Raw genomic sequence first — 16,884 nt, 5'->3', positions numbered from 1 at the left:
AAATTAATCACGGTTAAAATTTAACCGGCTGTTGTACAACCGGGCCTGAGAGTTAAAATATTGCCAAAAGATTTCTTAGTGCGCCTCTAAAGGGCCAACTGAACATAACTACCAAATTTGAACGTTTTTGGTCCGGTAGATTTTTTTTTCTGCGAGTGAGTGAGTCAGTCAGTCAGTCAGTGAGTGAGTGCCATTTCGCTTTTATATATAATATAGACTACCTAATTATTTTATCATAATCATTATGAATATTCATCATCTAATCATGGAAGTTTATAAATATTTTCTTCGTGAATGTCATTATTTATAGTATTTCCAACAAGTCAACAATCATATCAGATATTGGGATTAACTTGAATGAATGACAGCTATCTACAAAAAACGATGGAAGAGAGAAAGTGGCAACTATGTATACCTATCATTCCTATTGACTTTATATCGATATGGGGCCTAGTTGTAGTTTTTATGATAATCTTTATTCTCTCATTTCTGTAATTGGAAACGTTTCTTCTTGACGATATGAAACATTTCTAAATAATTCAAAATATCTGAAACTTTACACAATTTTTCTTTATTTTATTTTGTGTTCAATTTTCTAGTTTTTCGAAATTCAATTTTCGCCATACTGCACAGAAAACAGCTGTTTTCCAGTCCCTACGTAGATCTGAAAGACATTGTTTGCAGACGACTCTTGTCTGACGTCAGAACAGGTTTCTTTCCGGCTTAGGCCGGAAAGAGTACCCTTTCCAGCCGCTAACATGGAACTAAGAAAGGTGATAAAAAAACAGCTGGTCAAAAAACTTCTCATTATTTGTGTTCATTATTCAATAATTGAAACATTTATAATAATATCATCTTATTGTCATTTGAAAGAATAAAAAAGTATAAACTCAACCTCCCACATAATTGAACATCATCTTTTTGAGTTATTTAGACAAATCAGAATAAAATATAAAAATACTTGGACAATTTCCTGATATTTAGATTATCTCAGATTTGCTAGAGCTATCACCTTCCACTTCTGCTTTTGGAAGTGCTTAGTAAATAACTATTCTAATATATATATATTGTTTTATTTTCTGCGAAAAATAACGTTCACACCATGGGAAAAAATGTTTTACCGGCTCTCAATCTTTTCTCGGCCTATGGCCTCGGACTTGAAAACCGATTTCGAGCCGGAAAAATTTCATTTTCTGCTCTAGGTGCGAAATATACTATTAAATGTGGACTATGACTATGATTCGTTTCGGAAAGCCAATTTTCTGACTCCAGATGTTTTTCAAACTTAGTCTAGAACTAAGCTAAATCCCGAGCTCGGAAACCGGCCCTCAGACAAATTATCGCTAGATAATATTGCTAGACCTAATGAAGAAATTGAGATATTTCCCACGGCTGTTTCTCAAAAAAGACCACAGAATAGTTATTTGTGCAACTAGTGCGCAAAGTGTCAGTTTGCTGCACCGGCGAGGGCGGAATGGTTTCTTGAGTGCAGCAGAGGAACTTTGCGCACGTATTTCACATTAAGTTTTTCCTACAGTTACCATTGAATATGAAAAGTGGGTAATTATGGGTAAAATTGACTGAAATCCATCAAATGTTTTTCTGTGTAATTTTATTATTGATAAAAACCTTAATCCTAAAATCCTAAAGTCCTCGTTGTCTTTGGTTATAATATATAATGAATAATAATTAGCGCGTTGTGCTTGGTTGCACCTCTGCTCACTATAGCAGCCACAGCAGTCACTGTTACCAACTTCATTTTCATTTTGCTGCACTGTTGCTCCATATAACCTACTAAGTATTTTGCGTTGCCATGTTGCAAATCTGGAGTGCAGAAAAATTTTTCCCGCACTAGAGCGGAAAAGTGATTCTTTGCGTTCTGTAATCAGTGCAGCAATGGCCACTTTTCAACGTAACTGTAGGAAATGACATTTGCGCCTGGATTTTAGTGGAAAATAATGGTTCTACAAAATTAATTTTTTTAAATTTTCAATTGATAACTCACCTCTAAGTTCAAGATCCTTGAGACTGCTAACAACAAGGCTTTTCCTTATATTGCGCCAACTGTCCCAAATCTTGAAAGGTCTCTTTCCCCGCTCCTGCAAAATTTAAAAACTGATGAAAAACTACTCAAATTTGAACTGAAATCCATGCAATTATGGGACATATGCACCATCTACGTTAAACGCTAAACAACGACTACTTTCAATTGATTCATACAATGAGTACATCTTTAAAATGATAGGGAGAGAAAATAGTTATTTGTATATCTAGAGTGAAAAGTACTGTTTTTTCTCCCTGAGGGAAAAGTTTGAAGCACGACGAGGTAAAGCCGAGGGCAACAATTTTCCTGAGGGAGAAAAAAACATTTTTCACTCGTGATACACACAACATTTTTCCCCCACCTACATTTTTATAAAAACTGAAAAAAAAATAATTTTTAAAAACGTATGCGACCAAGCAATGTGTTACAACATAATCTAAAGCTGCGTACACATATTCGTGCTTCCAACCCGCACCGAACACGCTCCTCCCTCGTACCGCCCTCGTACCACCATCGAACCACAGTCGCACCGCCCACGCACCCATCATGAACGTTACGGAAGATGTTAGATCTTCTCGCGTTCCCCGGTCGAACCACTGTTGCTCGCCGGGTCGATCATCAATCGCTCTGCTGGAGTGACGTTCGGTTGCGGAGCAGAGCGACAGTCTGTACGCACCTTAAGAAGTAAACAGCTGGGCTGGCTTGTAATCATAGTTCTCCGCCCATAAAATACAGGTCATGACACTATTGTTGTGAGCAGCCATTTTATGGTGTCCTAGTTCACCAATTTTCAAATTTATCAGCTGTTATCATTATGGGATTGAACAACATGATGTGTTATTTTGTAATATTGTTCAAGGGATATTGCTTGGCTTTGAATTGTAAAATAAACTTTTCCAACAGGATAATAATAAATTAGATTCCAACTAGAAACTGAATTGTTGATTTTTAGATACAATTGATCGGGAACTTAGAACTCTTTTTGAAATTGGCCTCGCATATTTCTGTCTTGTCCCAATGCCTTTTGAATCATAATCCTTGATTTACAAGAATAAGAACAGTTCTTAATAATAAATAAATGAATAATTAAAGCATTTATTATTGAAATTTCATAATTAAAAAATTGAAAACCTTAATTCACATATTATCTGAACTAGAATATTGTTTTTAAATTGCATAATTTTGTTACAAGCAAATTGAATCGGATTGGATTTTTAAATGTACCGCCATAAAGACCTCATAAAATGGCTGCTGACAAAAATAGTGTCATGATCTGAATTTTATAGACCTTGTCTCCGCCGACTGCGCTATGCGCTACCTGTCGGCAAAAGTTGTAACAACAATGGCCGCCACAACTACAACTATGATGAAGTTCCCATTTCAAATTTGACTAGTTAATAAGGAATATTCGTTGGCTGGTATTTTGAATAGCATGGAATATAATAAAATATTTATACATTTTTTTAGTATAGTGATATGAAGTTTTGTAATAAATTAAGCATACAAACATATATTTCATATGTTGATCAAATCTGGCTGAGGTATTGAATTTAGTTGGCTCAATGACTTAAAAATATTTTAAAAATTGTATAAATTTTTATCGTCTACTAATATTAAGAATATAATAATTATCATACAAACATATATTTCATGAGTTAATAAAATTTCTGGTTGTGGTATTGAATTCAGTTGACTCAATGACAGACACCTCTATTATGCTTTCTCATCTGAGCTTGGACCTTCTAACCTTAGTACAATGTAAGTTTTTAAAATAGAGATGCTTCCCATGTTATTTAAATGGAGTTACTTTTCCTTCCTAGGGAGTTTTTCTGTTTTTTACTAACGAGAGCAAAAAAGTGACACTTGAATATTATGTTTCAGGGAGTGAAGTAAGCACTTTAGACAGGAGGTGGAGGAATAGTTATTTGTGCAACTAGTGCGCAAAGTGTCAGTTTGCTGCACCGAAAGAAACGTTTACGCCCGAGCCGTAGGCGAGGGCGGAATGGTTTGTTGAGTGCAGCAGAGGAACTTTGCGCACGTATTTCACATTAAGTTTTTCCTACAGTTACCATTGAATATGAAAAGTGGGTAATTATGGGTAAAATTGCCTGAAATCCATCAAATGTTTTTCTGTGTAATTTTATTAATGATAAAAACCTTAATCCTAAAATCCTAAAGTCCTCGTTGTCCTTGGTTATAATATATAATAGTAATAATTAGCGCGTTGTGCTTGGTTGCACCTCTGCTCACTATAGCAGCCACAGCAGTCACTGTTACCAACTTCATTTTGATTTTGCTGCACTGTTGCTCCATATAACCTACTAAGTATTTTGCGTTGCCATGTTGCAAATCTGGAGTGCAGAAAAATTTTTCCCGCACTAGAGCGGAAAAGTGATTCTTTGCGTTCTGTAATCAGTGCAGCAATGGCCACTTTTCAACGTAACTGTAGGGAAAAAATAATGTAACCTTGTGCTATTCCTCTCCCAAATTTATATAAGGTTACACATAGTCATCAAAATTAATTGATGATATTCATTCTATAGTCAGGTCCACGTTATAATGACTGTATTTCTATGTATGTCTATTATTTTTTCTATCAGTATGTATATTTGACCGAACGTAGTGAGGTCTATGTTTCAACTGTGATTTTCTTTTGTCTGTCTGTATGTAATGCGATTACAGCCAAACGCGTTGATAGAATTCGATGAGATTTGGCAGGAATATTCCTTTTTCAACTGCGCGTCGATGTATACACAAGGTTTTTTGAAATTTTGCATTTTAAGGATAATATGAAAGGAAAAAGGAGCCTCCTTCATACGCCAATATTAGAGTAAAAATCAGACTATAGAATTATTCATCATAAATCAGCTGAAAAGTGATTACACAGATGTGTGAAGAAGCCAGTCTATTGCTGTATTTCCATAAGGTCTATAGTTTCAATCAGGTACTTGTGGATGAGAATACTGCGTGAAAGGTCTACTGTTCACAGAACTACTAGTAAACTCAGTTCACGTTTGAATTTTTATCCCATATGATAATTTATCCAGTTCCGTGATAATCTTTCCATCTGATAGAAATATTTTCCAACTACAGTATTTTAAAATTATTTTTTTTCAATCAAGAATATTATAATTTCTTCAGCATTATTTCGTTCATTTAATTATCTTTCATTTTATTTTCAATCACCTATTAAATTTGTTTTTCAAATGTGAGAATATTGATACTGATGGGCACGCATCATAAAAAATATTGAAACCCTACCTTATAGGAATAGACAAGGCCAGACATATGTGTGATGCATGCAATGGATAATCCACTTGTCAGCTGATTGATTATATATAATATTCCATAGTCTGATTGATCCTATCTTCAAAATAGATTATATATATAGTGATATAAGAGTATGGAGGAATTCACGCAGTATTCTCATCCACAAGTACCTGATTGAAACTATAGACCTTATGGAAATACAGCAATAGACTGGCTTCTCCACACATCTGTGTTATCACTTGTCAGCTGATTTATGATGAATAATTCTATGGTCTGATTTTTACTCTAATATTGGCGTATGAAGGAGGCTCCTTTTTACTTTTATATTATCCTTGAAATGCAAAATTTCCAAAAACTTGTATATACGTCGACGCGCAATTAAAAAAGGAACATACCTGTCGAATTTAATGAGAATCTATTACCGTGTTTCGCCGTAAATGCGCAACATATAAACATATAAACATTTGAACATTTAAACATTCAAACATTTAAACATTTTTAGAGAAATGCCAAACCGTCGACTTGAATCTTAGACCTCACTTCGCTCGTAATAGCAGTAATAGATGTTCATGAAATTTGACAGGTATGTTACTTTTTTAATTGCGCGTCGACGTATATACAAGGTTTTTGGAAATTTTGCATTTCAAGGATAATATAAAAGGAAGAAGGAGCCTCCTTCATACGCCAATATTACAGTAAAAATCAGACTATAGAATTATTCATCATAAATCAGCTGACAAGTGATTACACAGATGTGTGGAGAAGCCAGTCTATTGCTGTATTTCCATAAGGTCTATAGTTTCAATCAGGTACTTGTGGATGAGAATACTGCGTGAGGTCTACTGTTCACAGGACTACTAGCTATCAAAATTTGGAAATATAACAATTTCAGGCAATGCCTAAATTTGTTTGTTATCATAACCACAAACAAATGAATAACAAACCAAGAAATTCAAATACTGAGAATCTAACGGATTGTCAACTTGACAAACTGAACAAACTGGAGCCTGATAAATTGAAAACTTCAGGAACTGAAAACCTGACAAACTCAAAACTTGACGAACTAATAGGCCAATATTATGTAGGCCTATAACAATTCTAGGTAAATTGAGAATGTATATGCAAAATGTCAAGTAAATCAGTTGAGTAGTTGAGACGTGATGATGCGTCATTCGTGAATTTCCTATTACGTACGTGTATAAGCCAGTTCTTTCCTTTATAGATTATAGATTTTTATAGATTATTATAGATTATTATAGAAAGGTTGAAGATACATAGATAGATGACTTCTTGAACAAAGTATCACAAACTGGAAGCTAGACAGACTGAAAACTTGGCGTACTGAAAACCTGATTAATTGTCAACTTGACTTACTAAAATCCTGAAGAACTGAAAATATGCCTGTAACCATACTCAGTTAATTAAGAATCTATATGCAAAATGTCAAGTAAATCAGTTGAATAGTTGAGACGTGATGATGAGTCATTCATGAATTTCCTATCCCCTACGTGTAGAAGCCAGTTCTTTCCTTTATTATATTATACAGAAAACATTAAAAACTGTTACTAGACTTAAGTAGGCCTTGAGTGAAGGCGAGAAAACCGCCCAATTTGTGAGGAGGAGGATGAGGAGGAGGAGGAGGAGGTGGTGGGTAAAGGGAGTGAGGAGGAGAGGGTTGGTCCATTCTGGGGTGAGTGAGCCCCCTCTTGGATCGATCGCGTCTTCGTGACCCACTTTCGCTCTTCTCCTCCTCCTCATCATCCTCCTCCTCCTCCTCATCATCCTCCTCCTCTTCCTCCTCCCCCTCCTCCCCCTCCTACTCATCCTCTGATCGTCGCTTGTCTCAGCCGGACGAAATTTGGGAAGATGAAAGAGGAGGATATAAAAAAGAAAGAAAAGAAAGATAAAGAGAATTGAGAAGAAGTTGAAGGAAGGATGAAGGAGAGGAGGAAGAGGAAGAGATGGAGGAGATGAGAGAGGAGGAGAGGGAGAAGAAGGAGGAGGAGGAGGAGGAGAAAGAGGAGGGAGAGAAGAAGGATTACGAACTCGAACTAAAAAGATCATTACATGAATTCATTTCTTTTCTTTCATTTCAAGATTAAATTTTATGTATATGCTTTCATCTATCAACATATTATAATAAGTTCGGGAGATGGAGGGGAAGTAGAAAGATGAGAAGTAAAAGGGGGAGTGGAGGAGAAAGAGGAGGTGGAGGAGTTAGAGAAGATGGATTATGAACGAAAATAAAAATTTGAGGAATATGTTTGCTAGTCTCAGCCGAATGAATTTGGGGAGACAAAAGAGGAGAAGGAGGAGAAGAAAAAGAAGATGAAGAAGTGGAAGAAGAAGGAAGGGTGGAGGAGGGTGAGGAGAAGAAATAGGTGGTGGAGTGGAGGAGGAAGAGAGGAAGGATTAGGATAGGAAATGATCAAATTTGAGGAAAATATGTTGATATCTATCAACTTGTATAAATTTTGGGAGGAGAAGGAGGTGATAAAGAAGAGGAAAAAATGCAATGAAGAATTCGAAGGATTGATTGATTGATTGAGTACTTTATTTATGTAGATTACAATATATACTGGCTTATACACGTATATACAATAGCTCACAATACAGCAGAATAAAAGATGAATTTACATAATATAGACTAAGAAAATAATTATTGAACTGTATATGATATGAAAAAACAATTTGTAATTTAATAAGTATAGATAATTATATTGAAATGCATCTACATAAATTGGCGGAGCTTTGGACATATCAATGTCCATTCTTCGGAAAGAATATTAGAAATATCCTCCCCGAAGTAAGAGAGGAGGTGAAGGAGAAGAAGAAGGAGGAGGAGGAGGAGGAGGAGGAGAACAAGAGAAGAATTATGAACGAGGAAGGGGAGTTTTGAGGAATATGTTTGCACGTCTCAGAGAATGAATTTGGAGAGACAAATGAAGAAATAGAGAAGCAGAAAAATATTAAGAAGGATACCTGGAGGAGGAAGGGAAGTAAAATGTGGAGGAAATGAAGAGAGAGGAGGGAGAGGAGAAGGATAACCTATTTTTACTTCACTTGCCCTATTACATATGTAAGGTAAGTATTGCTTTCCGAAATAAATTGAGGTACACCAATTTCCGAATTTCTATAAGTTTTAAGGTCCCCTGAGTCCAGAAAAGTGGTTTTTGGGTATTGGTCTGGGTGTGTGTGTGTGTGTGTGTGTGTGTGTGTTGTGTGTGTGTGTGTGTGTGTGTGTGTGTGAGTGTGTGTGTGTGCACACGATATCTCATCTTCCTATCAACGGAATGACTTGAAATTTGGAACGTAAAGTTTTTACACTATAAGGATCCGACACGAACAATTTAGATCAAATGCAATCCAAGATGGCGGCTAAAATGGCGAAAATGTTGTCAAAACATGGTTTTTCGCGATTTTCTCGACAACGGCTCCAACGATTTTGATCAAATTTATACCTATAATAGTCATTAATAATATCTATCAACTGCCACAAGTCCCATATCTGTAAAAATTTCAGGAGCTCCACCACATCTATCCAAAGTTTGATTCTAGATTCCAATTATCTGGCTTCAGAAACAATTTAAACAAAAAATTTCAAATGGAGAAGATTGGGTATGAAAATCTCTACAATTAATGTTCAGTAACATTTTCACATCAAATTGAAAATAAGCTCGAAATTCGAGAAAATGTGCTTATTTCAATTGCAAACTGTTGGCAACTGTTGATTCTATTAAATCATTCACTATGAAGAGATAACAGACTTCGTATGATTCTAGCGTTATTGTCCTGTCACCAGCTGGCTCAGATCTTTGGTAGAGAGTTAGTGAGAAGGATATTTTGAATATTCTTTCCAAAGAATGGACATTGATATGTCCAAAGCTCCGCCAATTTATGTAGATGCATAACAATATAATTATTATCTATAGCTTACCAATTGCTTTTTTCAGATCATATGCAGTTCAATAATTATTTTCTTAGTCTATATTATGTAAATTCATCTATAATTTTGCTGTATTGTAAGCATAGTATATAAGTGTGTAAGCCAGTATATATTGTTATCTACATAAATAAAGTACTCAATCAATCAATCTTTGAATAGTAGACTTGGGATGCGCGTGAACACTAGCGTCAGATGATCAATTTTCATAACGGCAAGGAAAGTTAGGCTGTGAGTGTGCCACACCAGATTTTTTGGACTTAGGGTATGAATCAAAATTCGGGGAATTAACAGTTTTGGGCTGTGCCTGTTGGTCCATCCCCAATTATTTTAATGATTTGTTCCCTGTATCTAAATGAATAAAAATAGCGTACGGAAAAGAAGAGATTTAAGGAGTATCAACGGAATGAGTTTGGTGAGACGGAGTAGGAGATGGAGAAGAAATTGAAGAATATTTAGATATCTAGCCGAACGAGATGAAGGAAGAGGAGATCAAGAGTGAGAAGGATGGGTGGAGGTGGAGAAGAAATGGAAGAGAAGAAGAAGTAGGAGAGGGAGAAGGAGGAGAATGTGGAGGGAAGAAAACGACGGTTAGGAGGAAAATAGAATAAAAGAGAAATATAAAATTTGTGGAAACTGTTGACATTTATTGACCGAGCGAAGTGAGGTCTAAGATTCAAGTCGATGGTTTGGCATTTCTCTTTATGTTCAAATGTTTAAATGTTTATATGTTGCGCATTCACGGCGATTCGCGGTAATAGATTTTCATGAAATTTGACAGGTATGTTCCTTTTAAATTGCGTGTCGACGTATATACAAGGTTTTTGGAAATTTTGCATTTCAAGGATAATATGAAAGGAAAAAGGAGCTCCTTCAAACGCCAATGTTAGAGTAAAAATCAGACAATAGAATTATTCATCATAGATCAGCTGTCGAGTGGATTATAGGTTGCATGCATGAGGCATGCAATGCATATCTCAATGTAACTTGGTAAAAGATCAGCAGCTATGTAGACTATTAATTGCACCTCATTGAATGCAATTTTTATGCACTTTTAAAAATGAACTATTGATTAAGTGCAATAACGCATGCAATAAATAAATAAAATAACATAGTATTGTCTCTCGAACTTTCTCTGCTTGGAACTCGGGCTGTCCTGTTGCCAGTATGTCTTGAAGGAGATCAGCTTTTGATGTTAGCATTTTTGATACACCAACCCCAACAGTCATTAGCCGTTTTCACACCGATATCTCGCCGACACGGCATACAGACAAGATTTACTCTGATGGACAGTATAAGAGGAGACTGCGGTTTATAACTGCGCGAGATCTACTGTTCACAGAACTACTAGTAAATTTATATTTATACATTGATAGATACAATATAATTCTCAACTATGAATGATTGGGAAAGAAAAACAACAGGCTTGAAGCCCAAAACTGTTCCTTTCACAGAATGGGAATTTCCAGAAATATATTATAAAATCCAATTATTTGGGAAGGCGGTGGAGACGACAAGGCGTGATAGAGAGGGAGGTAAGAAGGATGGTGGGAGACAAGGAGGAGGAGGATGAGGAGGAGTAGGAGGAGGAGGAGGAAAAGAGAGAAAGATGAGGGGTAGGAGGGGAGAAGATAAATTTGAGAATAATTATGTTAATAGTCTCAGTCCAACGAATTTAGGGATTTTTTGGAGCTCCTCTACTTCACAATGTTGCAGATTGTTCTTGGATTATGGAAGAATATAAATAATATTACAAAAAATATCCAATCACGACTATGAAATTTGGTATTAAATCATTGAAGAAGGAGAAGCAGAAGGATTGATTGATGATTGATTGAGTACTTATTTATGTAGATTACAATATATATGGCTTATACACTTATATACAATAGCTTACAATACAGCAAAATTATAGAGAAATGTACATAATATAGACTAAGAAAATAATTATTGAACTGTATATGCTATGAAAAAGCAATTTGTAATATAATAACTATAGATAATAATATATTGTTATGCATCTACAAAATTGGCGGAGCTTTGGACATATCAATGTCCATTCTTCGGAAGAATATTAAAAATATCCTCCCCACTAACTCTCTACAAAAGGAGGAGGAGAAGGAGAAGGTAGGAGAAGGAGAAGGAGATGACGAGAGGGAGAAGGGGGAGGAGAAGGAGAAGGAGTAGGAGAGGAGAAGGGGAAGGGAAGGAGAAGGAGAAGGAGGTTGAAGAGAAGGAGAAGGAGGTTGAGGAAAAGGAGAAGGAGGTTGAAGAGAAGGAGAAGGGGAAGGAGAAGGAGAAGGAGGTTGAGGATGAGGTGGCTCTAATTAGTAAGAACTTATTACGTTCGTTCTATCTGTTGATGAAGCTAGTCTGAAATGGTTCATGCATCATACATATATAGGATGATTCAGAAGTAGTGACGAACATTTAGGGATATTGTTCCTGGATGATAGGTGATAGGGGACTACAAATGTCGTATTGTATGAATGCACAAGACAAACAAGATCATCTGAAAAAACATCGTAATATCAGCTGGATGGCCATACCATACCATACGATATGGAGCCATACCGAGTTTTAAAGCTTTTGAAAATTTAAAATTGATGTTTAAATGGTGAAAAGTGGTCATGCATGCAGTACGAAATAGTATATTTCACACCTAGGGCCGAAAATTAGACTTTTCCGGCTCGAAATCGGTTTTCAAGTCCGAGGCCGTAGGCCGAAGTTTTTGCGCTATGAAAATTATTTCGTACCCTGGAAAAAAATCGAGAAAAATGTGTCTGAAGTTTTCAAAAAAACTTCAAAAATCACTCTTAAATACTACTCAATAATCGACTTTGGCATGTTTTATACCTCAAATCAATGTGAAATTTAGTCCTCTTTTCAACGATGTCCTTAAAATTCACTTAAGACCAATGGTTCTTGAGATATTGACGATTTAATGACTGGAAGTACGCCTACTTGAAAAATATCGAAAATCGATATATCTCGAAAACGAAGGTCGATAGGAGAAAATTTTACTGATCATTTTTTGTTGCAAATTGCATGTAAAATCTATGGTAGCCGGGGTTTACACCTTATCTGGGACACCCTGTATATAATAATTGTTTACTAAGCACTTCCGAAAGCAGAAGTGGAAGGTCAAGCTCTAGCAAATCTGAGGTAATCTGAATATCAGGAAATTGTCCAAGTATTTTTATTTTATTTGTCTAAATAGCGTAGGCTGGAAAGAAACCTGTTCTGACGTCAGGCGAGAGTCGTCCGCAAACAATGTCTTTCAGATCTACATAGGGACTGGAAAACAGCTGCTTTCTGTGCAGAGTAGTGAAAATAATTTATTTCTCTGTTATTCTTCAACCAATCGTAATAAATAAGATATCCTTGAAATTTTGATAAAATTTGCCAACTTTTTTGTCTCTTGTAAATTTTTGTAAAGTGAACAGTTTTCATGGAATTTGCCATCAAAAATTTAAAATGACCGCCATATTGAATATGTGCATCGAAAAGTTTTAAATTTAATTTTAAGTTGAGTCTTTATAGCATAAATATACATGTAAAATTTCAGATCAATACAACATTTCCTTCTTGAGATAAAAATTCCCAAGTGAAAAAACAAAATGGCAGCTATAAGGATAACCACTGAGTTTTGGACACTTCAAATAACATTTTCGCCACACTGCACAGAAAGCAGCTGTTTTCCAGTCCCTACGTAGATCTGAAAGACCTTGTTTGCAGACGACGTCAGAAAGGGTTTCTTTTCGGTCTAGGCCAGAAAGTTGTCTCTTTCCAGCCGCTTATGGCTGTTAACAACGCGCTAATTATTATTAATAAGTCATCCGCTAGATCGGGCGAGTGTCCACTTTCATATAAGCTGAAGTCGCCATGATTTTAGTTCCAGTTTCGAATCAAACTAATTCGCTTCGCAACCAGTTTTATTCAATTATTATTGTTGATTGGTGCATTCCGAATTTTCAAAAATGCTTGAAGATGACTGTGGTATTCCAAGTGAAATTTTAAAAGAATCTGAAATCCTGACTGCAATCTTCTACCACTAAAATCAAGAGATAGGTACGATAGCTAACGAGTATTCTTTATTTTGTATTCTTTATTTATTTTGTCAGCAATACCTGTAGTGTGGCGAAAAATATCGTTCGCACCACGGGCAAAAATGTTTTTCCAGCTCTCAATCTTTTCTAGTCCTCGGCCTACGGCCTCGACTTGAAAACCGATTTCGAGCTGGAAAAATCTCATTTTCTGCTCTAGGTGCGAAATATACTATTGTAGTCTCTATCATCCAGGAACAATACCATGAAATGTTCGACACTACTTCTGAAACACCCTGTTTTGTGATGTCCACGTTATAATGACAGTGGAGGAAGATAGGTGAACAGCATTGCCGATTCTATGCCTTGCCCCTGCCCTATATAGAGGACTAGCCGTCAGGCTCGCTTCGCTCGCCGTATCCGTCTAGCCAGGGGGCTCCGCCCCCTGACCCCCGACTGGATCATCCAAGAATGAGATCAGCAGGCTCGCTTCGCTCGCCTGCATTTTTCATTTGAGCATTTTTATCATAATGTTAGGACAATCCAGTCGGGGGTCCAGACTAGACGTCTGGCTAAACGGATACGGCGAGCGAAGCGAGCCTGACGGCTAGAAATATAATATTCCCAGGATTGAAGTAGCAGTGCCCAATCAATTTTTCCGCGATAAATGCATTTAAATCTTCAACTTGGTGCCACTTAACAAAGTCAACTCAACTTAATGCCAACCTGACAAAATTATTAATTTAGTTGCCAGTTAACAACTGCTTCGAAGAGGTACTCTATCTAGATTATAGTTCAATAGTAACATATGATATGGAAATTTCAATTATAATTAAGAGATTGGGAGAAGAAGAATATAAAAGACGAACTTTAAACCCTTAAAACTACCCTTGGAGTTAAATTAATATTGCCAAAAGATTTCTTACTGCGCCTCTAAAGGGTTATAACTGAACATACCTACCAAATTTGAACGTTTTTGGTCCGGTAGATTTTTAGATATGCGAGTGAGTGAGTGAGTGAGTGAGTGAGTGAGTGAGTCAGTCAGTCAGTGAGTGAGTGACATTTCGCTTTTATATATATAGATAGCTGATACCAGCATATCTGATGTAATATTAACTGTTCATTCTTTTTAGAAATAATCAATAATAATTATATTATATTGAATTATATTAATAAATTTTCATAATTCAGATTGAATGTTTTGTTAATTATATTTCTACATTGCTGAAAAACGATTTGGAAACCTTGCGGAGCTAGAAAAGGATAGCACTATCTGCTTTGTCGAATGATGGACAAGGATAGCAACACCAAATTTAATCAAATACTGCCATTATAACGTGGACCTCACTATAGAATAATGAACAACAACTATCCATTATAAAGAGATCCACGTTATAAGGTCAGCACTATAGATTAACATTGGTGTTATTATCCTTGTCTGTCATTAGACAACGCGGAATGCGGCTTTCTAGCTCGGCAACGTTGTCAGATTGTTTTTGAACGATGTAGAAATATGATTAACAACCAAAATATTTAATCTTAACTTTGAAAATGAGTTTTCGCCACACTGCACAGAAAGCAGCTGTTTTCCAGTCCCTACGTTGAAAGACATTGTTTGCAGACGACTCTCGTCTGACGTCAGAACAGGTTTCTTTCCGGCTAAGGCCGGAAAGAGTACCATTTCAGGCCGCTAAATTCCAAGTGTGCTAAAACAGCTGATCAAAAAACTTTTAACTATTTGAGTTTATTATTCAATAATTAAAACATTCATAATAATATAATGTTATTGTCATTGAAAGAATAAAAAGTATAAACTCAACCTCCCACATAATTGAACATAATCTTTTAGGTAAAAGTAAATTCGTATGGCTTTTGTTGGTGTGGAGTCCCTTGCGGGAAGGTCCCACCGCCTGAATATATAATTTGAGCCGTCAATGGGCCTTACGACTGTCATACTTCAGCCGGGACCGACAGTTTAACGTGCCCATCCGATAACACGGGAGTGATCTGGTTAAAAAACTTTTGGTTGTGAGTGGGTTCGAACCCGGGATCTCTATGCTGCTACGCAATCTTTTAGGTTATTTAGACAAATCAGAATAAAAAATAAAAATACTTGGACAATTTCCTGATATTCAGATTACCTCAGATTTGCTAGAGCTATGACCTTCCACTTTTGCTCTCGGAAGTGCTTAATAAATAATTATTCTCATATATATATTGTTTATTTCTCTGTGTGGCGAAAAATAACGTTCTCGCCATGGGCAAAAATGTTTTTCGGCTCTCAATCTTTTCTAGTCCTCGGCCTACGGCCTACGGCCTCGGACTTGAAAACCGATTTCGAGCCGGAAAAGTCTCATTTTTGGCTCTAGGTGCAAAATATACTATATTAAATCATTGAAAAATATAGGGTGATCTGAAAAAAGGTGTCCATAAGCCAAGGGGTGATTCCTCTCATCAAAAGAAGAAAAATGTTCTGATTAACATAAGTCCGAAAATGCTCAGTTACCAAGATATACAGGGTGAAAGATTTCGTCTGAATTTCAGTTCTCCTGCCCCACGGGTATTTGTTGGCTGTTAATTAAGATGTTAAATTCAGCGTGCTTCATGTAAAATTAACTGAAAAATTCAATGAAACCGTTCCCAGACCGTTAGCTACAGTAATTTTTAAGATATGTGACGAAATACGCGAAACGTGGTCCCGAAAAACAAGTTCCTTTAAGGCTTGAAGCATTTTTACTATGTTAAATGTACAATAAACACAGAATATTTTCTTACAGAACTTGTAAAAAATTTAATTTCGAAGAGAATGATGTAGAATAAGTCTATAATAGACAAACGCAACCTTGAAAAGATAATCCATAATTACTTACACTAGTAGTTCTGTGAACAGTAGACCTCACGCAGTATTCTCATCCACAAGTACCAGATGTCAAATGTTTTAAAATAATGTTAACAAACTCAGTTCACGTTTGAATTTGTATATAATATGATATAATTCATCCAGTAATTTGAAACCAAAGACCTTAAAGCTGCGATTAGACCAAATTTATTTGAAAAATGTTAATAACTCAATCCTTTTAGATTATATTAGATTGAACATAACTTATCATACACATGATGAACATTTGTGTTTGTCAACTTCCGTTCAATCTAATAGAATCTATAAGGATTAAGTTATAACCATTTTGTTAATAACTTTGGTGTAAACCCAGCTTAAAGATGCATACCTCTTTAATGTCTTTGATTGAAACTATAGACCTTATACAAATACAGCAATAGACTGGCTTCTCCACACATCTGTGTAATCACTTGTCAGCTGATTTATGATGAATAATTCTATAGTCTGATTTTTACTCCAATATTGGCGTATAAAGGAGGCTCTTTTTCCCTTTTATATTATCCTTGAAATGCAAAATTTCCAAAAACCTTGTATATACGTCGACGTGCAATTAAAAAAGGAACATACCTGTCAAATTTCATGAAAATCTATTACCGCGTTTCGCCGTAAATGCGCAACATATAAACATTTAAACATTCAAACATTTAAACATTAAGAGAAATGCCAAACCGTCGACTTGAGT

General features: G+C 35.9%; 1 protein-coding gene across 1 annotated transcript in view; it reads right to left on the bottom strand.

The window, feature by feature from the left end:
• LOC111058367 overlaps positions 1–16,884 on the bottom strand; it is a 31,826-nt gene that overhangs the window by 8,494 nt on the left and 6,448 nt on the right. The window contains exon 2 of the mRNA XM_039440596.1: positions 2,006–2,099. Coding sequence (XP_039296530.1) covers positions 2,006–2,099 — 94 coding nt within the window. The remainder of the gene's footprint in view (positions 1–2,005; positions 2,100–16,884) is intronic.

Source organism: Nilaparvata lugens, chromosome 14, assembly GCF_014356525.2.
Source record: "Nilaparvata lugens isolate BPH chromosome 14, ASM1435652v1, whole genome shotgun sequence".
Lineage (NCBI taxonomy): Eukaryota > Metazoa > Arthropoda > Insecta > Hemiptera > Delphacidae > Nilaparvata > Nilaparvata lugens.
This window is presented reverse-complemented; position numbering and strand designations above follow the sequence as displayed.